The 24,010-nt window shown below is 65.8% G+C and overlaps 9 protein-coding genes across 9 annotated transcripts; 4 read left to right on the top strand and 5 right to left on the bottom strand.

Moving 5' to 3' along the window:
• Positions 1–415: 415 nt before the first annotated feature.
• Positions 416–1,684, bottom strand: EMIHUDRAFT_420194 (hypothetical protein; the record flags this gene model as incomplete). The annotated part of the gene is made up of 2 exons (XM_005793838.1): positions 416–1,089; positions 1,322–1,684. Coding segments are annotated over 2 exons (439 nt in total), but the record flags the coding sequence as incomplete, so codon positions are not given.
• A 3,082-nt stretch (positions 1,685–4,766) lies between these two features.
• Positions 4,767–5,858, bottom strand: EMIHUDRAFT_94745 (hypothetical protein; the record flags this gene model as incomplete). The annotated part of the gene is made up of 1 exon (XM_005793837.1): positions 4,767–5,858. One exon carries the CDS (start codon positions 5,856–5,858, stop codon positions 4,767–4,769), a length of 1,092 nt encoding a protein of 363 aa, XP_005793894.1.
• Positions 5,859–6,884: 1,026 nt separating this feature from the next.
• On the bottom strand, positions 6,885–8,036 carry EMIHUDRAFT_94744 (hypothetical protein; the record flags this gene model as incomplete). Its single annotated transcript, XM_005793836.1, has 1 exon — positions 6,885–8,036. The coding sequence occupies one exon, from the start codon at positions 8,034–8,036 to the stop codon at positions 6,885–6,887; it is 1,152 nt and encodes a 383-aa protein (XP_005793893.1).
• A 424-nt stretch (positions 8,037–8,460) lies between these two features.
• EMIHUDRAFT_193732 (hypothetical protein) lies at positions 8,461–8,985 on the top strand (the record flags this gene model as incomplete). The annotated part of the gene is made up of 1 exon (XM_005793835.1): positions 8,461–8,985. The coding sequence occupies one exon, from the start codon at positions 8,461–8,463 to the stop codon at positions 8,983–8,985; it is 525 nt and encodes a 174-aa protein (XP_005793892.1).
• Positions 8,986–9,953: 968 nt separating this feature from the next.
• On the top strand, positions 9,954–11,498 carry EMIHUDRAFT_61069 (acyl-CoA synthetase; the record flags this gene model as incomplete). Its single annotated transcript, XM_005793834.1, has 4 exons — positions 9,954–10,178; positions 10,395–10,463; positions 10,528–10,998; positions 11,070–11,498. Coding segments are annotated over 4 exons (1,194 nt in total), but the record flags the coding sequence as incomplete, so codon positions are not given.
• A 2,119-nt stretch (positions 11,499–13,617) lies between these two features.
• Positions 13,618–15,486, bottom strand: EMIHUDRAFT_193730 (hypothetical protein; the record flags this gene model as incomplete). The annotated part of the gene is made up of 7 exons (XM_005793833.1): positions 13,618–13,645; positions 13,798–13,841; positions 13,915–14,007; positions 14,053–14,092; positions 14,170–14,409; positions 14,478–15,327; positions 15,396–15,486. The coding sequence occupies 7 exons, from the start codon at positions 15,484–15,486 to the stop codon at positions 13,618–13,620; spliced, it is 1,386 nt and encodes a 461-aa protein (XP_005793890.1).
• A 130-nt stretch (positions 15,487–15,616) lies between these two features.
• Positions 15,617–16,473, top strand: EMIHUDRAFT_193729 (hypothetical protein; the record flags this gene model as incomplete). Its single annotated transcript, XM_005793832.1, has 2 exons — positions 15,617–15,626; positions 15,704–16,473. 2 exons carry the CDS (start codon positions 15,617–15,619, stop codon positions 16,471–16,473), a joined length of 780 nt encoding a protein of 259 aa, XP_005793889.1.
• Positions 16,474–16,971: 498 nt separating this feature from the next.
• On the bottom strand, positions 16,972–21,849 carry EMIHUDRAFT_460905 (hypothetical protein; the record flags this gene model as incomplete). The annotated part of the gene is made up of 4 exons (XM_005793831.1): positions 16,972–17,447; positions 18,028–19,353; positions 21,116–21,205; positions 21,256–21,849. 4 exons carry the CDS (start codon positions 21,847–21,849, stop codon positions 17,169–17,171), a joined length of 2,289 nt encoding a protein of 762 aa, XP_005793888.1. The 3' UTR covers positions 16,972–17,168.
• A 758-nt stretch (positions 21,850–22,607) lies between these two features.
• Positions 22,608–23,179, top strand: EMIHUDRAFT_193726 (hypothetical protein; the record flags this gene model as incomplete). Its single annotated transcript, XM_005793830.1, has 2 exons — positions 22,608–23,014; positions 23,143–23,179. 2 exons carry the CDS (start codon positions 22,608–22,610, stop codon positions 23,177–23,179), a joined length of 444 nt encoding a protein of 147 aa, XP_005793887.1.
• Between the last annotated feature and the right edge of the window lie 831 nt (positions 23,180–24,010).

The raw sequence follows: 24,010 nt of genomic DNA, 5'->3' as shown, positions 1-24,010 counted from the left end.
GGGTAGCCAGATATCTCGAGGTGGGAGATGACGCCAAATTGCTGACGCACGTGATCTCTGAAGCGCCATTGCTGCTCCGCCTTGGCCAGAGCCCGCTTCCGTTGCCCCCTCTGCCGAGCACTCGTGGGCGTTCCAGTCCGAGCCTGGCTGTTCTTCACCTTTCTACCTAACCTAACTGGATAGGGTCGAATCCGCGTGGTACGGGCGGGAGAGAGAGAGAGAGAGAGAGAGAGAGAGAAAAACCGGCACTTTTTCGGTGCTGGTAGCCCCCCCAAAACAGGCGCGCGCAGCGCGCCCAGGGGCGCCGCAGGCGCCCCAAGCGGCGCGGAGCGCCGCCGCAGGCGGCGGACAGCAGGTGCGCGAAATTAAACGCCATTTTCGGCTCCGCGGTTTTGCCACTAACATTGAAATCCGGTACAAAACGACTTAGCCGAAACAACAGACAGACAGACAGAGAGCACACACGTTCGAGACGGGGGTGCGCCGACCACCGTCGCGGACCCAGTAGAGCTAGATGGTCCCACATGATGCGCCCTTAGCCTCTGAGCTCGTCCTAGACGTTTTAGGGAAGCGTGGGCAGACCAGAACGCGGCCACGGCGACGCTCCGAGGCTATCAGCAGCGCTGGCGGCGATCGTGGCGACGGCGCCTCGCCGCTGCAGCGGCACAGAATCGAGGAAGTGGCGTTGGTGGCAGCATCAATGAGATATGAAGGCGGCCGTAATGCTGGTGGCGCCTTCGAGGGCGGCGGGGAGGGCGGTAGCAGCGACGGCGGTCGAGTCATGTGGCAGGGGTGGCAAGATGCAGCAGGGAGGCTTGAGTTAGCGACGCGGGGCGGTGGCGTGCCAGCAGGTAAGCGGCGGCGGCGGAGAGCAGGTGCGCGAAATAAAGGCCAATCTTGAGATATCCATTTTGCACCACCTTTGGATTTCTGGTACAAATTGACTTGTGGATCTTGAAGGCACGCGCAAGAGCGCACCAGGCAAGTTGACTCAACCTCGGATCTCGCTGCCGCTAAGCGTGGCGTCGATTATCAAACGAGCGGTGACAGTAGCGGTGGCAGCGGCGGCAGCGTCGACAGGAGCACCTACTGCAGTGTCAAATGTGAGCTGGGAGGCGGGAGGCAGATGCAATAGGAGCGGGAGAGTGAGATCGTCAGCCAGCAAGGCAGACCTTTACGGCGCGGCTGCGGGCGCGTTTGCAGTGACATGCGATCCATGTGGCAGCAAAGGCACGGCGGGAGTAGCGCGTATGCAGGCTGGTGAGCGAGGGTGGCGCGTCGCGAGTGGCGGTGCAGCCAGTCGGTGGCGGGTGCTGGCGACCGGCAGAGAGATGCAGACGGCGCGAGAGATGACCCTGCGGAGAGGCGAGGTGACGGGCGATCCGCGACGGTGGGAGAGGGCTGAGCATCGCCATGTCTCGCTCCGGCACCATCTTGCCGAAGCGCAGGCCCGGGAAGGCGGTGTTTTTGATGTAGCGGAGCCGCGCCGTGTCGTGCTTGTTGTACCGCCCTTGGCGGCCGGCGTAGCGCTGGTGCACACCGTGCAAGATCGACTGCAGCTCGAGCTGGTGGCTGACGATGTCCTCGCCGCTCTGCAGCGCCGGCGACAGGCACATGGCGCCAGCAGAGGAGATCTGCGAACAGGGCGAGTCGACGCTGGCAGGTCAAGCAGCGTCGACTCGCTACCAGCAACGAATGGGTACCCTCCCCAAAACCGCCAATGGCCGTTATCCGTTAGTGCGGACGTCGCCGCGGCTCGCCTCTGCCGCGGCGGCTGCTGCGCGCACGCGGCGGCGCGGCTCTCTCGCGAGACGGCTGGCGACGCGGCTCGCCGCCGACATGCGCTGCGCTCGTCCGACAGTCCGCAGCGTGGCGTGCGCGGCGCTGCGCGCGGCTTTGCGAGCGCTTCTGCGCCTGCACTGCCTCTCCCTGTTGCTGCTGGTGGTGGTGATGATGCTGCTGCTGTGCATATGCTGCTGCTGGCGCGGCGCGGCTCTGAGACTGGGCTCGACGCGCGCGTCGCAAGCATCTGACGAGGCGGGCGGCGTCGGGCAGGTGCGCCTCTCTCTTTGGTGGTGGTGCTGCTGCTGCTGCTGCTGCTGGTGGTGCAGATGCTGCTGCTGGTGCGGTGCGGCTCTCCGACTCGACTCGGTGCGCGCGTTGCGGCGATCTGACGCGGCGGGCGGCGTCGCGGGCGGCAGCGATCGCGGCTCGACGGTGGAGGTGGAGGCTGGTGGCTGTGGTGGACTTTGAGTTTATTTCATGGTGGAGTACGGGGACCGGGGGGTCAACCGGGAGGCAGGGGGTTCGACCTGGCGACGGAGGACCGTGGGCCATCGCGGGGACTGCTGCGTACGGAGGACGCGGCAGGCAGATCCGGATGGTCTCACCCGGTGGGAGGCACCGAGGCGTCTGGGACGCTCCACTCTACCTTAAGCTCCTGAGGGGCGCGTGGTTTTAACCACGTAGTACGACTACAGCCCACCACAGACACCCTCCCTCTCCACACGTGTGCACACACCCTCACCCTCTCCCCTCTCCTCTCTCTCTCTCTCCTCTCTCTCCTCTCCTTGTCTGTGCTGTCTGCCTGATTCAGGCACTAATTCTGCCGATGCGTGATTGTGTGTGGGCTGCTCCGAGGGGGCCCTGTGCGATCCGATGGGTAGGGAGTCTGTGCCCGGGCGGTGTCCGGTGCGGAGTCTCTCTCTGATCCCACCTGTGGTGTTGGGTGTGAGGTCGTGGAAGCTTCGATCCCAAGGGGGGGAGCCGAGCCCACTCATAACCAACTCTCAGGGGCAGTAGGTGGGCGAGCCTCGAGCGCGCTCATCTCGATCGTCAAGGCGTCGCTACGCGCGGTCTTCCGCGGGGGGAGCTTCGTCGACGGGTGCGGGAGCGCGGCGCAGCCAGTGCCGTGGCGATGCCTCCGGCTGTTTGCGGCGGGCGGCTTGCTGCTCACTGCGATGGCGAAAAACTCGTCTCGCCACACGCCAAGGGCTTATGCTCTGGCGAGACGTGAGGCACATGCGCCCAGGAGGGGAGGGAGCATGTGTAACGACACTGCTAGAGATGCCTTTCGGGGCCCAGAGATAAAACTTCTGTGATGCCATGCGTGACCTAGTAGTGTCCCCAGCTATGGGCGTGTCCACGTTGGAGCCAGGTGTGGTGTGGGCGCGAGAATAGCTCCGCCGTTCATGGAGGCAACCGATGCGAGTCGACTGGTGTGTGTCGTCGTGGTTTCGTATCAAGAATTCTCTCTCTCTCTACGGGCGGGACCCCTCGATCGTCTCGCCCTCCCTCACTGGTGTGTTCATTGGGGGGGGGTCATAACAAACACGGTACAGGATCGAGGTGCACGCTGCAGAAGCAGTGTCGTCCCCACTCTCCCCGACGGTGATGGCGGTGTGACCGATCGAGCTACAAGAGGAGCTTGTTCAGCAGGATCAGGGGTGGGCCGAGCAGTTCCTCACTCACTTCCTCAATGGGTGAGCATCAGACCTCGGGCGGGTCTTCCCTTTCACCCATCGGCTCACAACGAAGGCGCTCTCAAAAAAATCCCGCTTCGCGCGATATCTCGCCCGTATCTCGCCGATCCACAAGCTCTTTGCTGCTGTTGACAACGAACAGCTCCATGGGCGCCTCGAGTCCCAGTGGCAAAACACAGCAGTGCTGTCAGCCTTCATCGCGAGCATCTCGATTGGGTGCGTCTTTACCGAGATTGATCTCGATGAGACGGACCGTGACTTCAGCGCGAAAAGACCATTCGGTCGATCTTCTTCCTCGCAGCGACCCTCTCCTCGGTGGCCCTCCTCGTGGCCACCGTCCTCCTCATCTTGAACTTGACGTCGCTCACGCTCATCCCCATGCAGTACGTAGACGATCTGCTTTACAAGAGTGCGCTGCTGCCGCTCGCAAGCACCCCCCCCCCCCCCCCAGACGTCCAGCCCACTTTCCCGTTTAAACCCAGAGCTCACCAGATCGAGACCGGCCGCCGCAGTGGGCGCCGCCGAGGGCATCCCGGCGGTCCTCACCGTCGTCGCGCTGGTCCTCTTGCTCGCGTTGTTTCCACTGTACATGTTCATCCTGTTCGGCCACAGGGAGCTTTACGTCGTTCTCGTGTTCACAGTCCTCTCTACAATATCTGGGCTGGCCTATTTTGCATGGATGACGGCCTCGCAGGCCCAGTTCCTGGACCAATACCTGAACAACTACGCAGACAAAGGCGGCGAGGCGAAGCGCACTCCAGCTGGCGACGTCCAGCTGACGAGCGACCCGAGCACGAGCTGAACAGCAAGCATGCTTAGTACACAAAACAGGTTACATGCCTTGTGCGTGTTTGGCCCCCCCCCCCGTTTGGTAAGGTAAGGTAAGGTAAACTTCTCCACACACACGAGGTGGTGGGGCAAGGGGGGGCAACCCTCGCGTCTCCACGTCTGACGACAGGAGCCCCACGGCATTCAAAGTGCAAGGCCCGGTGCGCGTGGGTGAGCGGTGTGTGTGTGTGTGTGTGTGTGTGTGTGTCCCCGCGTTTGCGAAAGGGCGTGAGCGAAAGGGCGTGCAGGTGCACGCGTTTTGTTTGGCACGTTTGCGTGTTGAATCGTACGTCTAGATATTGGTCGGATGTATACTGTATGTGTAGAGTCTACCGGCTAAAAGCCGTACAGAGCACGGATGTGATTGTGTGTAGCGTGCTTTTAGGTTAGAGCCGTACCTGGCACTAGACCACAGACAAGTCGTGAAATGCCTTTGGGCGTTTAGTGGTGCGCTTTTCACGTTTGGGCGGCGGCCGGGAGGGCCCACGGCCACACGTTGAGCATGACGTCCGGCGCGTGCACATTTGGATAGTCAAGCGGCGTCGGGAACGCCTTGGCCGCCCTCGCAACGCGCGCGGCATCGGGGACGAGGCGGCGACTGAGGTAGCTCACCTCGAGCGTGCGTGGCACGAGCGTGCCGAGCACTTCGGTGAACTTTTGCGCGGCGGCGTCAGCATCAACGTCGAGCCCGTGGTTGTTGACGTGGACGTGCACGACGACGAAGTGAACATTGAGCTTCTCGAGCAGCGCCGCGTGGAAGCCCATGGAGGCCAGCTCATCCAGCCCGTGAAACTCGATGACCAGGTGATCGAATGAATCGAGCACGGCGCCCGGGCACGCCCACAGCGCCTCCCACTCTGCGCCCTCCACGTCGCACTGCAGGACCTTTCGCACGTCGAGCTCGCCGAAGCGGCGCACGTGGCTCTCGAGCGTGTCGAGGCGCGCCGCGGCGTCGCGCGACGCACCGAGGCCCTCGTCGTAGAAGGTAAACTGCGGCAGCGGCGGCGTGTAGGCACCGCCGAGCGTCATATCGAATTGGCGCACCAGCCTCAACCCATGCTGCGTCACCAGCTCGGCGTCGAAGCTCACCTCCTGCGAGACGCCGTACGAGTAGCACACGTCGCAGCCGCGCGGCGATACCATCACGTACCCGCCGTCGCCAAAGTAGCGCGTCGCGGAACCACGCTCGACTCGGCGCGGCGCGGCGCCGACGCGCACGAGCGGCATGCCGGGAACATCGTACACCACCAACTGCCGCAGCAGCCGTGACGCGAGGCTGAGCAGTCCACACGGCCCGAGCGCCACCAGCAGGCGTGGCGAGTGCGCGAGCAGCGCGCACACGCTCGCGTGGTCGCCACCGCGGCAGCGCGCGGCGCAGTCGAGCGGCGCGCCGTAGCCACTCGCCTGGTTGAATGGCCAGCGCGGCGGCGGCACCACAGCCGCCTCGAGGCTCTGGAGCGGCACGCCGTCGGTGCCGAGGCCCACCTCGTCCATGTCGAGCTCCCACCATGCCTCGCCGTCACTCTCCATCGTCTCTCCATCGTGCATTGGCTAGGAGAATTTCACATACACTAGCAGGCTGGCTCGCTAGTCGCTCGCCGGGCCCCGCGCAGCACACAGCCTTTTTAATTGCATTGCCGTTCTTAACGGAGTCGCTTAGGCGGCTCCGGTGGTGTGCCGGTGATAGTACTAGCACGCGCCAGTTCGCACCTGTGTCGAGCCTGTGTCCTGTGAGAGAGAGTTGTTTTGTTTAAATTCTTTTCTTTAGAGTTGTTTTGTTTAAATTCTTTTCTTTATAGGCTGTCCTCCTTTTGAGTTTTGACCCCCCGCTAAACGCGCGAGGCGGTGGCGGCGGTGGTGCGGGGGATTGACAGGGGAGGCGGCGGGATTGACAGGGGATGGGGCGGCCACGAGCGGAGCGGCGGCGAGAGGGGGGGCGGCGGCGAGGCGCCAACGAGCGACGGCCTGCAGATGCAGCGTCTGTCTGTCGTCCTCCACACCGCTGTGGCGTGGCAGACGGTGAACGAGCTAGCGTGCGGGGAGAGCGGCATTGTGCATGGTGCGGAGTGCATTGCCGTTCTTAACGGAGTCGCTTAGGCGGCTCCGGTGGTGAGCCGGTGTGTGTGCCAGTCCGCGCCAGTCTGCGCCCTTGTGTCGTGCCAGTGTGTGCTGTGAGAGAGGCTTGTGTTTTAAGAGTTCTTTTTCGAAAACGCGCACGGGCGCGCGCGCACGCCGCCGCCGCCCGTCGCCCCGCCGGCAAAACCGTCAGGTCCGCCGGGCGCGCCGCGACGCGTCGCCGCAATGGCGGGCAGTGACGTGGTGGAAGCCATGCAGCTCGCCCTCGAGCCATTTCATGTATATGCAGCACCTTGCCGACGACTTTGGCGTTTGGGCGGCGCAAGCCGGCGAAAAACAATCGCTCCAGAGCTGTCGGTAACTCCGTACACAGAGCGAGAGCTGCCACTTGCCAGCACCCCGCCCAGCACCAGAGCTCTGCTGCTAGGGGGGGGGTCCCGACCCCCCCAGCACCAGAGACAATGACTGACCCGAGACAGATAGACAGAGTGACACGGGTCACAGCTTGCGCGATCCTCGCCCGATGCTTTCTTGCTGAGCGCTAGAAAACGACGACCGCTCCGCGAGACTCGCGTTCCACCTTGCGATGTTCTCGGGGTGCTCCCTGTTGACGAGTTTGCCCTTCAGATGCGGCGGCACGTTGTCGCCAAAGCGGTGAGCGGTGTGCGCGCCGTCCCAGGAGAGGTGCCAGTTGTTGACACCGAAGCGCGGGTTGTCCATGAGCGACGCGAGCATGGAGTTGCAGCACGTGATGCTATCGAAGACGGGCAGCCGGGTCGCCGCGCGCACGGCGTCCGAGTAGGGCGGAAGCTCCGTGCACTCAAACAGGATGGCGCGGATCGGCTTGGCCGTGCCCGCGTGTTTGGCAACGGTGTCCTCTGCCAGGCGGACGAGGTGCGGCACGACGGAGTCGACATCGACGCGGTCACCATTCGCGACTGCCTCGAAGCCAGGCACGTCCTCGCAGCCGACGATGACGAAGCGCGTGTCGTCCGGGTCCACGCCGCACTCCTTCTTGATGATCTCACGCATGGGCTTGAGCGACTCGCCGTTGGCGGTGAAGAGCGCGATCTGCTCGTCGGCGGCGTAGGCACATACAACGGCGGGCAGCTGGCAGAGCGACGACATGAAGACGGGCTTGCTGGTGACGGACCGTGCGAGGGCCTGAAAGTACATGAAGAAGCCGCAGTCGCCTGTGATGCCCGCCACACCCTGCTCGTCGAGCCACGTGATGGCGTCAATGAAACGCTGCTTGACGTCGTCAGGCAACTCGCCACTCTGGCATAACTCAAAGGTCAGGCCGGGCACGACACGATAGAACACGTCGTAGTAGAAGGAGCCCGGGTGGTCAACGTCACCGAGGGCGGGCGGGTAGTCGTAGTCGAGCCGTATCACGCCCAGTGAGGGGTGATCGGCAACGAGCAGCTTGGCATCATCATTGGCGGGCGGCAGCTGCTTGAAGCGACCGCCTTCGTCAAACTGGGCGTGATGGCCCACCTCATGGAAGCGACTATCCTCAATCGCCGCGAGGCGGCTGTCCTCAAACTGGGCGTGATGGCCCACCTCATGGAAGCGACTATCCTCAATCGCCGCGAGGCGGCTGTCCTCAAATGACGCGCCCGACCGCAGAGTCGACCCGGCGCAGCCCATGGTGGAGAGATATCTCTGGTCGACGGCGGTCAATCTCACGATTGTCGATCAAAACCGGCGGGCTTTGTGACGCCGTTTACGCAATGGATTTGCTTTCGTTTTTCTTTTCGTTTCTTTTTCTTTTTCTTTTTCATTTGCGCGGCGACGGAGGTGGGGACGGACGGGCGCTAACTATGGGCGACTACATGACGAAGGTTCGAGGACGACTACTCGCCGCCTGGGTCGTTTGGGGCGCGCGGCTCGGTGCTCTGTGGTCGGATTTGTGACGCCGCCGCACCGCGCCGCGGCCGGGGGCCCTCCGGAGGCCGAGGATGGCCGTGACGGACCGGGACGAGCTCTGGGAGGTAAAGTGTCAGTGTAATATTGTAGAAACCAATCTTTCATGTCCACAATATCTCTCAGTCTAGCTAAGCCTGGGAAGGCGATGCCGGGGCCGTACAGCAGCTTGATGGTGCTTCGCCGGCGTGCGTCCCGGAGCGGTCCCGGACGGGCGGTCCGTGGGAGGAAAACGAGGGACAGCGCCGACGGCGCTCTGATTCGACTTTTAACTTCAAACAAAGACTGCGGCGCGTGCGACTGTCAGGAGCGGATCCGTCAGTTAGTCGTGTTGCGTGTATCGCGCGCCTTGCGGGGGCGGGCGCGGAAAAGAGATAAGGAGGCGGGCGAGGTGGTATCACGCGAGGAAGGCGAGGCGATTTATCGCGCGACGCTCGAGTCGCTGTTGGCGTCCACCGGGTGGACGCCGCGCGCCGCGGAGGAGAGGGCGCGCGAGGAGCAGCGTGCGCATGTTCGGCAGATGCGCTGGGCAAGGGAGCACGGCCGGGGGGAGCCGGTCCGGTGCTTTGACGCGGAGGAGTACGACGAAGGCGACGACGCTTTCGACGCGCTCTTCGACGGGGGCTCGGGGTACGGGTGGGATTCCCCCTCGGGGGGCGGCGCTTTCTTCTAGGCGCCCGCCTTGACCCAACATAGAGGGCGTTGTGTAGCCTAGCTTTTGGGTAATATAAAGAGGCACCTTGCGCCTCGACCGCGAACCTCAGACACAGACGCGGGGTACACATGGCGACTTTGGAACGCCTGCTGGCCGGCGACGACGCCGCGCCCGCCATCCGCGTGACGCCGGAGGGCCCGGTCTTTACGCGCGGCGCGCTGCGCGCCGACGTCAAAGCCGTGTCCGTCGCGCTAGCCCGAGCCGGAGTCTTGCGAGGTGACGTGGTCTCGCTCTGCTTCCGGAACCAGGTCCGCCTCCCTCGCCGCGTGCGTGTCACAGCTCTGGCGGCCACTCTGCTGCCGCGGCAACGCAAGCGGACAGCGCGGCGGCCATTGCTGTGCCTCGCTGCTCCTCCAGAGACTGTCACCACCGCCGCCGCCGTCGCCTCGCCACACCACCTCGGCCCGGCCTTCCACCCGCCTCAGATAGAGTCGGTGATCTCCTTCCTCGCCGTCACGTGGCTCGGCGCCACCGCCGCGCCGCTCAACGCGTCGTACGCTGCCGCCGAGTTCGAGTGCGACACCGCCCCAATCCGCCCGCGCCGCCTCCCGGAACAGTCGCGGACATTTCCCTGACGTGTCCACGCAGGTACGACATGCTCAACATCTCGTCCAAGTTCCTGGTCGTGCCGACCGAAGGCCACGCTCTCGCCGAGGAGGTTGCGGCCAAGGTTGGCGTCGCCACGCTCGGAGAGGGCTAGCCGAGATACAACCGAGATGCAGCCGAGAGGCAGCCGAGAGGCGGCCGAGGTGCTGCCGAGGTGCAGCCGAGAGGCAGCCGAGGTGCAGCCGAGAGGCAGCCGAGGTGCAGCCGAGGTGCAGCCGGGTTGCAGCCGAGAGGCAGCCGAGGTGCAGCCGAGGTGCAGCCGAGGTGCAGCCGAGGTGCAGCCGAGGTGCAGCCGAGATGCAGCCGAGATGTGGCCGCCGATGCGAGCTGTGTCGAGTCTCTTCTCACGCCTCGAGCCGTGGATAGGCGTCGCCACGTCGGCCAGCGGCACGAGCGTCGCTGCGCGCGCGCGATGCGCCGTGGCCGACGGCGGCGTGACGATCCCCGAGGCGCAGCCGGAAGACACGGCCCTGTTTCTTCACACCAGCGGCACGACGGGCAAGCCGAAGGGGGTGCGCCCCTCTCGCACCACGCGCTCTCGGGCAGTCTCGGGCGATCTCGGGCAATCTCGGGCAGTCTCGGGCAATTTCGGGCGATCTCGGGTGATCTCGGGTGATCTCGGGCGATCTCGGGTGATCTCGGGTGATTCCTCACAAGGTGCCGCTCTCGCACGCAAACATGCTCGCGACGACGGCAACCTCATCGGCGGCGGACAGCCGGTTGACACTTTCGTTTTTGAGGCGCACGCCCTTCTCCTGTAGGCAAACATCACGGCGACCTACGACCTCACGGCCGCCGACAAGTGCTACCTGGTGATGCCGCTCTTTCATGTGCCCGGGCCGATGTCGGTGTTTCTTAGCTGTCGCCCTTGTGATTCGCACGATTCTCTTTTAGGTGCACGGCCTCATGTCGGCACTCTTCTCGACCCTCTATTCTGGCGGCGAGGTCATCCTGCCGGCCAACTGCGCCGGGTTCCGCGTCGAGATCTTTTGGCGCGACATTGCGGCGTGCGGCGCCACCTGGTACACGGCGGTGCCGACCATGCAGCAGCTTCTGCTCAAAGGGCTGGACAGCTATGCGGCCGCGGGCCGGCCGCAGGTGCGCTTCATCCGGTCCTGCTCCGCCTCGCTCCCGCCTTCGGTCCTGCAGTCGCTCGAGAAGGAGTTTGGCGCTCCGGTGCTCGAGGCGTATGCGATGACAGAGGCGGCCCACCAGATCTCCTCCAACCCGCTGCCGAGCCGCGGGCCGCACAAGGCGGGCTCGGTGGGCAAGGGGACCAACGTCGAGATTGCAATCCTCCCGGAGGAGGGCGAGGCGGCGCTGCCGAACGGTGAGGTGGGCGAGGTGAGCGTGCGCGGCCGCAACGTCACCAAGGCGCAGACCTTCGCGACCGCCCGCTTCGAGAGGCACAATCACGTCACTCCTTTCCTTCTTAGGGCTACCACAACCGGCCCGACGCCAACGCTGAGTCCTTCACGCCATCCGGCTTCTTCCGCACGGGCGACCTCGGCTATCTCGACGAGGAGGGCTACCTCTTCCTCACCGGCCGCAAGAAGGAGCAGGTCAACCGTGGCGGCGAAAAGATTGCGCCCGTCGCCATCGACAATGTGCTGCTTCGCTGCCCCGGAGTGTCGAGCCTCTTCGCCTTCGGCTCGCCACACGAGGAGCTTGGTGAGTCGGTGGTCGCCATCGCGGTCCTCGACCCCGGCGCAGAGGTCAGCCTTGCACAGCTGAATCGCTTCGGGCTCGACACCGGCGAGCTCTCAATGCAGTGGCTCCCCGAGGCGATCGTGTACGCAGACAAGGTGCCGAAAGGGCCGACGGGCAAGGTGCAGCGCGTCAAGCTCGCCGCCATGCTCGGCATGCCCAAGCTCTCCGCCGCCGACGCCGGCGCCGCCTTCAGCTTTGTGGACGGCGTGCTGACGCGGCTCGCGCCGCCCGCCACAACGGACGCCGGCGACGGTAACGCCGCCGACATGTGTGCCGTGGAGGCGGCGGTCGGGTCGCTGCTTGGCGTCGACGTGTCTGGCCTCGGCGCGAAGCCGCTGCAGCTGGACTCGTTCACCGCCGCGCGCCTCGCCGGCAGCCTGAACAAGCGGTTCGGGTGCGGCGTGCCGCCAAAGGCGCTGCTGCGCGGCGTCACCATGGCGGCCATCCTCAACCTCGTGCAGACGACCGAGGCAGTGGCGGCGGCGGCGTACGACTGGGAGGCGGAGGCGGCGGTGCCGCCCGAGTTGGCCGCCGGGATGGGAGGAGTGCCTTTCGGGCCCGCGGTGCCGCTTGGCGAGGCCGACGCCCTCCTTCTCACCGGTGCCACGGGCTTCCTCGGCACACACCTGCTCGCCTCCCTCCTCGCCGCCGACAAAGGCCCGGCGGTCGTCTGCGTTGCCCGCGCCGCCTCCGACGCCGCGGCCGCTGAGCGCGTCTCTGCCGCCTTGCGCGCGCGGGGAGTGTGGAGCGACGCCGCTCGCTCGCCGAAGCTGCGCTGCCTGGCCGGCGACGTGACGCTGCCAGGGTTCGGGCTCTCTGATGGGGTGGTAGCGGCGAGCCTCGCCTCGGTGCGTCTGGTGATCCACAACGCCGCCGCCGTCAACCACGCCACCGCGTACGCCGGCCTGAAGGAGGCGAACGTCGGCTCTCTTGTTCGTGCGATCCGGCTCGCGCACGGCCTGGAGGCTGCCAACCGTAAGCCGGTGCACGTCGCATTTGTCTCCACCGCCGGCGTCTGCGGACGGCGAGCCTGCCACGACGCGCAGGCGCCGCCACGGATCGAGATGGCGGCGGTGGACGGTGCCAACGGGTACGTGCAAGGCAAGTGGGTCGCCGAGCGGCTGATTGAGAACGCCAACGCCGCCGCCCGCTCCGCCGGCGCGCCGGCGCGCTACTCAATCTTCCGACCGGGCGCCATCAGCGGCCACTCTGTGACGGGAGACTGCAACATTGGAGACTCACTCAACCGGTACCTGGTTGGCTTCCGACTGCTCGGCCTCGCTCCGCCGCTGCCAGACATGCGCGTTCGGGTGGACATGTCTCCGGTGGACTGGGTGGCGGGCGCCATCGGGGGCATCGCCACTCAGGAGGCCGGCGGGGCGGCATCTCGCGAGCGCTGCGAGACGCCCTGCTTCACTCTCGACAACGGCGCCTCGCTTCCGTACGAAGACCTTCTCACGGAGCTCGACGTGCCCGTCGCACCGAGCTACGAGGCGTGGCTGGCCAAGCTGCAGGCAGATATGGGGAGATATGGGGAGATATAGGCTGGCCGAGCGGCAGGCCGCGCTGGAGGAAGTGGCCCGAGATCGCCCGAGATCGGCCCGAGAACCGGCCCGAGATTGCCCGAGAGGACCCGAGATTGCCCGAGAGGGCCCGGGGCTGTCCGTGCTGCAGGCAGCGCTGGAGGCGGAGCCCGAGACGGCGCCGCACCCCAACCCTCTGCGCGGGCTGCTCGGCGCTCTCAAGGCAGCTCCGCCCTCGTTCGGCTCGACGGGCTCCAAGGCACACATGGCCCACCTGGCGGAGCGTGGCCACCCCTGCCCGACGGTGACGCCGGCGCTGCTCCGCACCTACCTGCGCCGTTTCGAGGAGGAGGGGGCGCTCCCGCGCGCCGCATGAAGAGGCCGCAGAGGAGGCGGCGGGAAGAGGTTCGCGCGCGGGATGGGGGGGGGGGAGGGGGTCTAATGAACAGCTTCTGACGGCACGGTTGGGCTGACGTCTTCCAGGCGGATTCGTGGTTGAATCGCACGTGCGCCTCCCTGCGTGAGCCTGTTGATTGATGGTGTGCGCTTTCACATAAACGCACAACCCGGGCCCCGAATCGCACAGTGACAGGCGCACAGAATATATCTTTCTTTCTCGTCAGGTCTCCGTTCGTGTCTGTCCCCCGACCCTCCCTCGCCCCTCCGCGCACCCCCCGCCCCGCCCCCGCGCCCCCGCCCCCCGGCCACCCCTTGCCCCACCACTCGTGTGTCGCTCGTGGGCTCGCGTCTGTCACAGTCGGTCTGAGTTTTTCATAAGCCTATCAGACAAGTGAGCCGGCCCGAGCCCCCCCAGTCACCGCCCTACTGTCTCTCGAACTTCCCGCTCCCGCTAAATGCGCGCGTGACGGGGGCCGGTTCGGGCGCCACCTGATTAACCTCGCCAGCCGCCCGACCTGCTGGCTGCAAGCACATGAGTAGAGCCAGGGCCAGAATCAAGGCCAGGACGATGATGCCCTACGAGGGGGGGGAGCTCAGATGAGTGGCCGTGCTGCGGCCGGGCTCGGGCAGGCTCATGCGCCACGGCGACAGCGACGCAGCGCCAGCCGTATATCCCATTGATGTAGCCGCTCCCAGTGCTGCCGATGCCGGCAAAGAAGAAGATGATGAAATCGTTGGCTCCCTAATGAGACCGAGGTCGCTCCTTCTTTCAAAGTAGGGTTGGCACATTGGCTAGGCTGAGCCTGCACTCGCGCAGCATCTCGCTCCTCGTAGCACCTACACACGTGCTCTCCCCGCTCAACCCTGCTCGTGGTGAGCAGCACACCCGTCGAGGGCAGCTCACGAGGCGAGAAGCAATGTGCCCGCAGTGAAGCACAGATTCCAACCCAGCCCGCACAGCGTCATGCCAGCGATGAAATTTTCGAGCGCCCCTCCGGCCGCAAGCGTGCCCGCTGCGATAAGCAGAAGGAAGGCGCCGCAACAAGAGGTCCGCTGTGGGCCAAGCGTCGAGATGACGCGGCCCGTGACAAACCCTGGGCCGAACATGGCCAGAAAGTGGAGTTGCAACGTGAGGCTCGAGTACCTACTCTCACGCCAGAGACAGCTGTTGGCAGCTACAACCAACAACCGGCAGGATGGCTCGCTTGGCACGTGTCGCTCCAGCAACTGCCGATGGGATACGCGTCGGCCTCGCAGCCGTCGTGCATGACCACCACGAGAGGGCTCATGAGAGAGACCATGCTGGTGTGGGCGAGTGCTGCGATGGCGACAGCAGCGATGCATCGCGGATCCGCGCACATCAGCCGAGGCAGGCTCTGTGAGACTGGCGCAGATGTTTTGCCGGCAGACGCTGGGAACGTGACGCAGACCGAGAAGAGCGCGTTGAGGACCCCGATGGTGCTGATCCCGGCAAACGCGCCGAGGAATTCGTAGCGCCGCGAATCCCCAAACACTCGGCCAAGCTCTTTCGTTGCGAGGGCCAGGTTTGGCCCTGCGACCGCTGCAATGACGCCGCCGGAAAGGACAAGTGTCACCGCATATGGTCGCTGCGATGGCGAGCAAACCTCCAATGCCGCGAATCTATAGAAGTGAGACAGGCCCTGGGCTAGTCCAGCCAGGAAGGAGGAGATAAATATCAGCGAGGGAATATTGCAGATCAACCCAATTGCACCAGCAACACCAGAACAAACGCATAACCCGCAGCCGATCAAAAATCCATTGAGGCGGCCGCAATGGCGGAACAACGCGGCCGACGGGATCGATATGAGCGCTGCTCCTGCGAGAAAGGTGCTGATAGTCAGAGGGGCAGCGCCGATCGACGAGCCAGTTGCTGTGGCGGCGAGCGGCCCCACGGCGGTGAGCAGGGTGCCTACGGCGGCAGATGATGCAGCAGCTGAGGGATCCGCAGCAAAGAGGCCGGAGTAGAAGGACGAAACGTGGCACTCGAGCTCAAGGCGCAGGCCCAGCAGGCAGCGAGGAGAAGCAAGTTCGCCCTCGCCGACTGCATGTGTGCATACCTCTGCAAAATCCGCCGGTGATCATCGCGATACGAGTACTCGGGAGCCGCACTCATCGCGTAAAGTGTGCAAGTAAACGCAGAATCATGCGCCGGGCCGACCGACTCCTGCTCGCTGCTGCCCCGCAGAGCAAGGCTAGACATTGCAATACGGACGACGAGAGTCTACCTTTTCGGGCGGGACCGCTCGCTCGTCCTCGTCTATCTCGAGGCAGGGGATCGACGGTTCGTCGCCAAAACGGGGAGCGATCCCGAGGCCTACCTGCAAGGCAGCATGTGGGTCGGTGTCCTCGGCGACGAGACCGATTTCTCGGCGCTGCCGGAGGGCCCAGCCTCGCGCTCGCCATCGACTCGAGGCGAGGCGACATCCGCCGGCTTTCGGAGTACGAGCGGCTCTGGCGCCACATCGAGAACCTGACGGCCGCGCCCTCGCGCTCGATCTTCGCCGAGACGCACTCGCGCGTGCTGGGGCGGGCGATCCAGGACGCGGAGACACTCGGCGATGCGATTGACGCGGCAACAACGACGACGACCTTCAACGACTGCTGCGATGTTGGCGGGGGCTGCGGCTGTACATTTGCAATGGCGCTGCGCACCGTCGCGCGCGTCATCAAGGCGCGCAGCGCGACGGGCGTGCAGCGCGCGGCCTTCTGGATGGGGACGAGGGGTGTCGACGCGCACGCGTCGATGGACTCTCCGGGCGACGGCATAATGTCGATGATCGACAACTCGGTCGACGACTTCCGGAAGGAGATGGTGGCGCAGGGGCTGTGGGACAAGGTGACCGTCATCACCCTCTCCGAGTTCGGAAGGACGATCATCGGTAACGGGCGGGGGACAACGCACGCGTGGGGCGGGAACCATCTGATATACGGCGGTGCGGTCAACGGCGGCCGGATCCTAGGGCAGTACCCGTCGAGGCTCGGCCCCGAAGGCGAGCGCACGCGCAACGACCGCGGCACGATCATCCCGACCGAGCCGTGGGAGAGCATGTGGCAGCCGATCGCGGAGTGGATGGGGGTCGCGCCGTGCGACCTGCCAAAAGTGATGCCACACCTGCGCAACTTCCCGGTCGCGGGAGAGGGGCGAGTGCTGAGGGCGGAAGATGTGTATGAGGCGGGAGCAGTGTAGCGCAGCGTGGGGGAAGGGTAGCACGCAAACGACCGCGCGCCAGCAGCGATGGCCGGCTGGAAGCGTGCAGCGTAGCGACTGGCGACTGGCGCGAACGCTGCGTGGCGCTCGAGGGCTGGCTAACCTGGCGTCGAAGGGGTAACGCGAAGCGAACAACTCTTGGGGGGTTGTCCTCTTTTCGGCGCCCAGAGATAAAACTTCTGATGCCATGCGTGACCTAGTAGTGTCCCTCCAGCTAAGAGCTATGGGCGTGTCCACGTAAGAGCCAGGTGTGGTGTGGACGCGAGAATAGCTCCGCCGTTCAGAGAGGCAACCGATGCGAGTCGACTGGTGTGTGTCGTCTCGTGGTTTCGCATCAAGAATGGTACTCACTCACAGTGCCAGTACTTTGTCTTGTTGTGAGCTTGTTTGTGTCTGTGTCATGTGTGTCGCTCGAGCGTGTCGTCATCATCTGTCCCGCGTCCACCCATACCGCGCTGGAGTGTCCAGTCCCAGCCTGACTGTATTCTTCACCTTCCTTACATACATACATAGCCAGTACTAGTGAGAAGGGCGGAGGCGCAAGTGGGAAGGGGCTGCGACCGTCAGACTTTCCGCACACACACACACGGAGTACGCATCAGCGCAGGAGCCGATCGGTACGACCAGACCAGCGGAGAGCTGCAAAGACCCGAGGGGACAGCGTGGACGACGCCTCATGGCGGGCGGCCCAAGCCCTGATTGTGCTGAGGCCGCGGGCGCGCCGGGTCCTTTGAAGATGCGACGCGCTGCAGGGGACGGTGCGGCGCGTCGCGCAGCGTGCCGCTGCCCGCGCCGTCGGCGGCTGCCGCACCCAGGCCGCAACAGTCGAGCTTGAGCGCGCGCACGAGCCAAGCGAAGGGGCCCGGCGCTACCGGCAGCGCCGAGAGGCCCGCCGGCGGCCGCTGCCGCTGCCCTGCGGCGTCGTTGTGCGAGAGCAGGCGGCAGACACGCGCCTGGCGAGGGGAGGGGGGAGGGGGGGAGGGTGGAGGGGGGGAGGGTGGAGGGGGGAGGGGGGGAGGGGGGAGGGGGGCGACAAGGAGGGAGCTGTGGACTGGAGGCTGTGGCGGTCGCGCGCTCTCGGGGCGACCTCGGGGGAATCTCGGGCGATCTCGGGCGATCTCGGGCGATCTAGGGTGATCTCGCACGCTCGACCGGGCTCCATCTCGGCTCCGACTCGGCTGAATCTCGGCTATATCTCGCCCACTCCACGGGCGTGGGCGGATCCAACGAGTAGACGCCTTGAAGAGCAGCCAGGCGTGATCTGGCCGAGATCTAGCCGAGATACAGCCGAGACACAGCCGAGGTGTAGCCGAGGTGTGGCCGAGGTGTAGCCGAGATATAGCCCTTGGTGGATCAGTTAAGTGGTTGGCTTTGATCTAGCTGGAGAGGGGGGGGGGGGTCACCGAACCGCGCCTCTCGGAGAATCTCGGGCAATCTCGCGCAACCAAGGTCGAATCTCGGCCAGATCTCGCTCAATCTCGCGCCCGTGGAGGAGTTGAAGTAGTACGTCACGCCTTCCGGCGTCGCGGCGACCTGCCATGCCGCCGCCGTCCCCGCCTCTGCCGCTGCCTCCGCCCCCGCCTCTGCCGCCTTATCCGCCGCCTCCGCCGCCCTCGCCTCCTCCGCCGTCCCCGCCTCTGCCGCTGCCTCCGCCCCCGCCTCTGCCGCCTTATCCGCCGCCTCCGCCTCCTCCGCCTCCTCCGCCGCCTCCTCCGCCCCCGCCTCTGCCGCCTTATCCGCCACCTCCTCCTCCGCCGCCGCCTCCGCCTCCGCCGCCTCCTCCGCCGCCTCCTCCGCCGCCGCCTCTGGCGCTGCCGCCGCCTCCGTCGCCCTTTCCTCCGCCACACTAGCCGCCGCCTCCGCCACCATCGCCGGCAGCGCCGTCGCCGTCGCTGGCGCCAGCGTCTCCGTCACCGCCTCCTCCGCCTCTGCCGCCTCCGCAGTCTCCGCCGCCGCCACCTCCGCTACCTCCTCCGCCTCCTCCTCCGCCGCCTCCGCCGCCCTCGCCGCCGCCGCCGCCGCCTCCTCCTCCTCCGCCGCCCCCGCCGCCCTCGCCTCCTCCGCCTCCTCCTCCCCCGCCGCCCCCGCCGCCCTCGCCTCCGCCTCCTCCGCCACCCTCGCCTCCTCCGCCCCCTCCTCCCCCTCCTCCTCCTCCCCCTCCTCCTCAGCCGATTCTGCCTCGGCAGTCCCCCGGACAGCGCCGGCCGCAGCATCCGACGCTCGAGCTTCGGCTGCGCCAGGCTCGCTCCCGGCTGTCAATGCCTCCAACGCGGCCGTCGACTGCGCAAGCAACTTGATCACGTCAGCGTCGCCCGGACCCTCCACCAGCAGCGCTCGCAGCTCCGACTCCGCCCGCCGCGCCTGAAGCTCGACGCGTGATGCGGCACTCGCGTCCTGGCTCGCCGCCTCGATACACACCTTGATGAACTCTCCAGCAGCCGCCTCGTGCCTGGCCGGCAGCTCGGTCGTTTGTTGCCCGGCCGCGCCTCCGGAGGCCGCCTGCTCGTGTGCCGCCGCCGCTGCTGCCTCCTCCGCCACCCTCGCCGCCTCTGCAGCCGCCGCCTCCCCCGCCGCCTTCGCCGCCACTGCTGCAGCTCTCTCCTCCTCCGCCGCCGCCGCAGCCACCGCCGCCGCCGCAGCCACCGCCGCCGCAGCCACCGCCGCCGCCGCAGCGTCTGCCGCCGCCTTCTCTTCCGCCGCCTTTCTTTCCGCCGCCTTGGCCTTGAACGCAGCCACCAACTCCGCCTCCGCCGCCGCCTTCTCCGCTGCCGCCGCTCTCGCAAGCGCCGCCGCCGCCTCCTCCTGCGCCTTCGCCGTTTGCAACGCGTAGCGCGGCTCGGCCGGGCAGAGAGCGCTCGCCTATGGGTGTGAAGCATTATGAGAGCGATTGAAAAGGACGGTGCCAGCAGCAGGGATGGACGAAGCAGGATCGTGCGGCGCGGCGGCCGAGGTCCGTGCTCACCTCCTCGTAGAGCCGGAGTGCCTGCCTCGCTTTGCCCGCCGTTTTTGCGCTCGCGTCCGCTTCGGCTCTGAGCTCCTTGGCGGTCCTTGGCCGACTGAGGGTCGGTGGAGGCATCCTTGGGCAATCGATCGAGGTTCAGCACAGAAGGATGCGGCAACACATGGATGCGACCCTTCCGCCGCCGTTTTTTTCTTTTTCACGGTGGATTTTTCTTTTTGAGAGCGCCTTCGTTGTTAATAGTACAAACCCAATGGTCCTCTGCGAGCGGTCCTTCGTTGCAGTCGCACACACGCACACGCCACGCCGCACCGCGCGCCCGCCCACCGCCCCGCCCAGGCGGGAAAGAGGTGGGGAGATGGGACAGCGAAGGAGGAGCACGAGCACGTATGGGAGGGTTCAGTAATGCGCCACGCTGCCCGGCGTCTCTCACTTTCCGGGACAGCCCCGCCCTTGTGAGGCAGGAAAGTGACGGCTACCCCGTACGCGCCTGCCGCTCTACTCGTCGCCGACCGCCCATTCTCCCCTCCTCGTTCCCCCCTCGAATGCTCCGGACCCCGACAAGCCGCCCGACGTTGGGCCTCTGCCCCGCACGCTCCCGCCCCTCTGCCCCTCACACACACCCCGGCCCGACATGCACATACAAGACAAACCCGGCGTCCTGCTCTCAAAAGAAAAAGAAAAAAGGGAATGAGGAGACCAGCGGGGGAGACTCCCCGCCTATGCAAGCCCCAGAGAGGGGCCGCCATCGCCGAAGCTGTGCCAAAGCATAACTCCAAAACCCGCAGCGGCCCAGGGGGCCTTGGGGGCAGCCTGCCGGACCGCCGCTGCACGGGGCTATCAGCGGCCGCGGGCGAGCAGGGCATGTGCGCGCCACGCGCCGCCGCTCCAGCCGGATCGTACGAGCCTCCCTCCCGCGGCTCGTTGCAGGAGAGCGGGTCGATCCGATGATGCTCGGTGAAGATGCTCGGTCTGCTCTCGCCAAAAGCTTGTCCGACTCGACGTACGGCCCCGGGCGTCGGGCCGTGGCGGCGACAGCAGGCGTGCTCTGGCGCCGCCTCGTGCGCGCACACGCGCAGCGGCGGCGCCTCTGCACCACCCGAGTCGCCGCCCGGCCGAGCGAGGAGCAGAGAGACGACGAGTGACATGCTGATTCGGCAATCAGAGGTTTTTTTTTTCTCTTTTTTTCCCACTTCGTCTGGGGGTTCCCAAGCTGGCCGTTGATCCGAAGACCGACTGCACAGGGATACTCGCTTAGTGTGGGTAATAACGAAAAAAGTAGATTCGATTCGTCCACGTACGGCTTAGTGAGCGGCCACCCCAACCGTACAGCATGTTGAGCAGGTGGAAGACGAGCGTCATCGGGTTCATGTTTCGTGCGCCGGCGATGGCGTTCGCGGCGCTCACGGCTGCCCGCCCGTGCACCCATCTGGTAGATCAGGGTGCCCGCCATGGCGAGCTGCGCGGGTGGGGGCGGGTGCGTGAGTGCGGGGTGGGGAGAGAGAGAGAGAGAGAGGGAGAGGCAGAGGCAGAGGGAGAGGCGGAGGGAGAGGCAGAGGGAGAGGCAGAGGCGGAGGGAGCGGCGAGCGGCGGCGGCGGACTCTCCTGGAACAGGGAGCCAAGGCCCCACCGCGACGACGACGCGCGCGGCTCCGCGGCCACCGGGTCGAGCACGGGCGCGTACTTTCGCTTCTCGAGCGCATCGTTCCACCCTTTGTCGTACGCCGCGAACTCTGTGTCGCCGAAGCCGCCCTCGCCTGACCCCCGGGGAGGCGTCAGTGGGCGCGCACTGGGGCGCGCACTGGGAGGCTGAGCTGCGGGCATGTGCAAGCAGCGGCCGCAGCAAGCCAGCGAGGGGCGAGGGCAGCGTCTTGGGAGTGTCTCTCGCCTCCTCCTCTGCCGGCGCCGGCGCCGCTCGGGCGGAGCACAAAGCGCCAGAGCATGTAGCCGCCAGCGAGGAGGAGGGCGGCCGCCTGCGCCTCGCTCACGCGCTGCCCGGTCGTCGCCTCGGCCGCCGCAGCCGCACGCGACAGGCCTCGCCGCAGCCCATCCGCCACGCCTCTCGCGCCGCCGCCGCCGCGCGCGGACTGGTACACGAACGCGGCTGCGCCGCCGCCACAGAGGACGAGCGGGAGTGGGAGGCCGAGCACGCGCGGCGCAACGTAGAGGAGGAGGAGCATCGCCACGCCAGCCTGCGCTAGCGAGACGCCCGGAGGCAGCATCGCCTGCAGCCGTGCCATCGCCGCCTGCGCTGCCTGCGCGGCAGCGCCCGCCGGCATGCCACCGCCTCCAAAGCCAGGCATGCCGCCTCCAAAGCCGGGCATGCCACCACCACCGCCGCCGCCACCGCCGTCGGCCGACCCGTCCGCGGTGAGATTGCTCGGCCTCAGCGCCATGGTCGGACCCGCATCGAGCCGGACTGTGTAGCGGCCCTTGTCCTCGTCGAAGCCGACCGCGATGCCACGGCTGCCGTTGAGCTCGGGCTTGGAGGAGAGGCCGTCGACGATCACGCGGCGGCCTCAGGGGCCTCAGCTATCGAGAGAAATAAAAGCGCGCGAGACCCTTGCCAAGCCGATCGCGAGACCTCTCCCTTGGGTTCTCCGTTTCTTTCTCTCTTTCTTTCGCGAGACCTCGACAGAAGCCGCCCTGTTGGAGAGTGTGAACTCAAACCTACATCTACATCCTCCCATGATGACCGTAGCCTGGCTGTCCTTGTGTAACCCTCATCATCTTGTGACGTCAATCTTTCTAGCCTTCGAGCCCTTGTGGTCACGCACCAGGGTCGCAGCGCCGTTCTGACCATGGCAGACGATGTGGAGCCCCGCACACACACGCACGCACGCAGTGCATTCGCGCAAACACAGATTCCGTGAAACTACTCACAGAAACACATCGCGTTTTTGGTTTGGCCTATTGGAAGATGCGACCCTTCGCCGATCTCGGATAAATCGGAAAAAGGGGATGTTTGTGGGAAGCGAACTAATGAGAAGAACGGGAAACGGCTATAGTGAATCCGGGCTGAGGGCGTGCACACCCTCGCCCCTGACGTTCCCCTGTACCTACGCCAGTGGCGCCCTGGGCAGCCAGGCACATGTCTAATGCCTCCGCGAAGCCACGCGACCCCTCTCGCGCGTCGCATCTGGCGGATCGGACGATGCTCGCCCTGTTTGCTGCCGCGACGGTTGTCTTCGGCCCCGCGCAGCTCCTGGTCTTCGCGCGGCTTCGTGGCGGGCTTGCATTCCACAGCATGGGCGAGATTCTCCTTAGCAGGGCGGGACAGGTGGCTGTGCTCGCACTGGGCATGGCAGCAACAAATAAGCCAGAGTGGTACCTGCGTCGTCGGACAGAGCTCCTGACGGCCGGCTCCGCACCACTCTGGGCGTTGCAGCTGCAGTCGAACAAGGTTCTCCTCGCGCTCAGCGTCAACGATCCGTTTAGTCAAGCATGGGTGGCATTCTGCCTCAGCATGGCCCTCGTCATGCATCTCGCATTGCCGCTGAAGCACGGCAATCTTCTCCCCGAGATTATCCTCCGCGGCGCAACCGTCGTCGTCCAAACACTGTGCGCGCCCCTCCCACCTGACGAGGGTCGCCAATTTGGGGCAATCCTTGCGCTTTGCGTGACGTTGACCACCTTCATTGCCGTCCTGCTATCCTTCTCCGCTTTTACTGCCCGCCTGCCTTCCTCAGAGCAGACGCCAAACAGGCACGTGGAAATGTCTGGTAAATGTCTCGAGTCCCGCCTCGACTCTGTTGTCGAGCAGCAAGCGGAGCACGAGGCGAGGCTGGAGGCTCTCGAGCGATGCCAAGAACCCGCCGCCGCCCAGCCCACCCCCGCCCAGCCCGCCACCGCCCAGCCCGCCACCGCGCAGAGCGCCACACAGTTGTTGCAAGAGCAGCAAAGCGCGAGTCTGGACCAACGGTTGGAGCACCTAGTGGCGATGGCCGCCCGCCTCGACGCACGGGCGGCGGCCCTGGACCAACGCGAGGCGGAGATGGACGAGGAGGTGGATTCAGAGACAGACGACGTCGAGGCCACGGTGCCTATGTTCAGAGTCAGAGCCCCAGTCGTGCCCCAGGTGCGAAGCAGCAACCTCCCGCCAGTGCAGGGAGTGCCGGTGGCGGTGGTGGAGGAGGCAGCGGCGGAGGAAGTGGAGCAGGCGGGACAAGAGCAAGACGTGAACGAAGCGACGGGCGAGAGGCTCGGTGGGAGTGACTAGGCGCTACCGGGACAACTTTCTCCTTGCTGGCGGCCGTTCTAGGTCCAGCAAGGAGAAAGACGGGTCAGGGCCAATCTCCCTCCGGCGGAGGGAACGATAGAGCCCCATTGCGTCACGTACTCCTCCCGTCGCTCGGTTCGCTTGTGAGTTGTGTGTGCTGCGGCGGCGGCGCGCAGGGTCGGGTCGTCGGGCCCCCGTTAATGTGCTCAATCAAGTGATCATTCATAAATGTTCGTCAACATAAGACTGAGTGAGAGCTTGTGCTTGCCGCTGGAGGATGTTGACGCCCTCTAGGACGCCTTTGAGCACCTCGCGGTAGCCCATCCGCTTGCTCGCGA

Source organism: Emiliania huxleyi, assembly GCF_000372725.1.
Source record: "Emiliania huxleyi CCMP1516 unplaced genomic scaffold EMIHUscaffold_1, whole genome shotgun sequence".
NCBI lineage: Eukaryota > Haptophyta > Isochrysidales > Noelaerhabdaceae > Emiliania > Emiliania huxleyi.
Note: the sequence above shows the minus strand (reverse complement) of the source record. Positions and strands in the feature narration are given on the sequence as shown.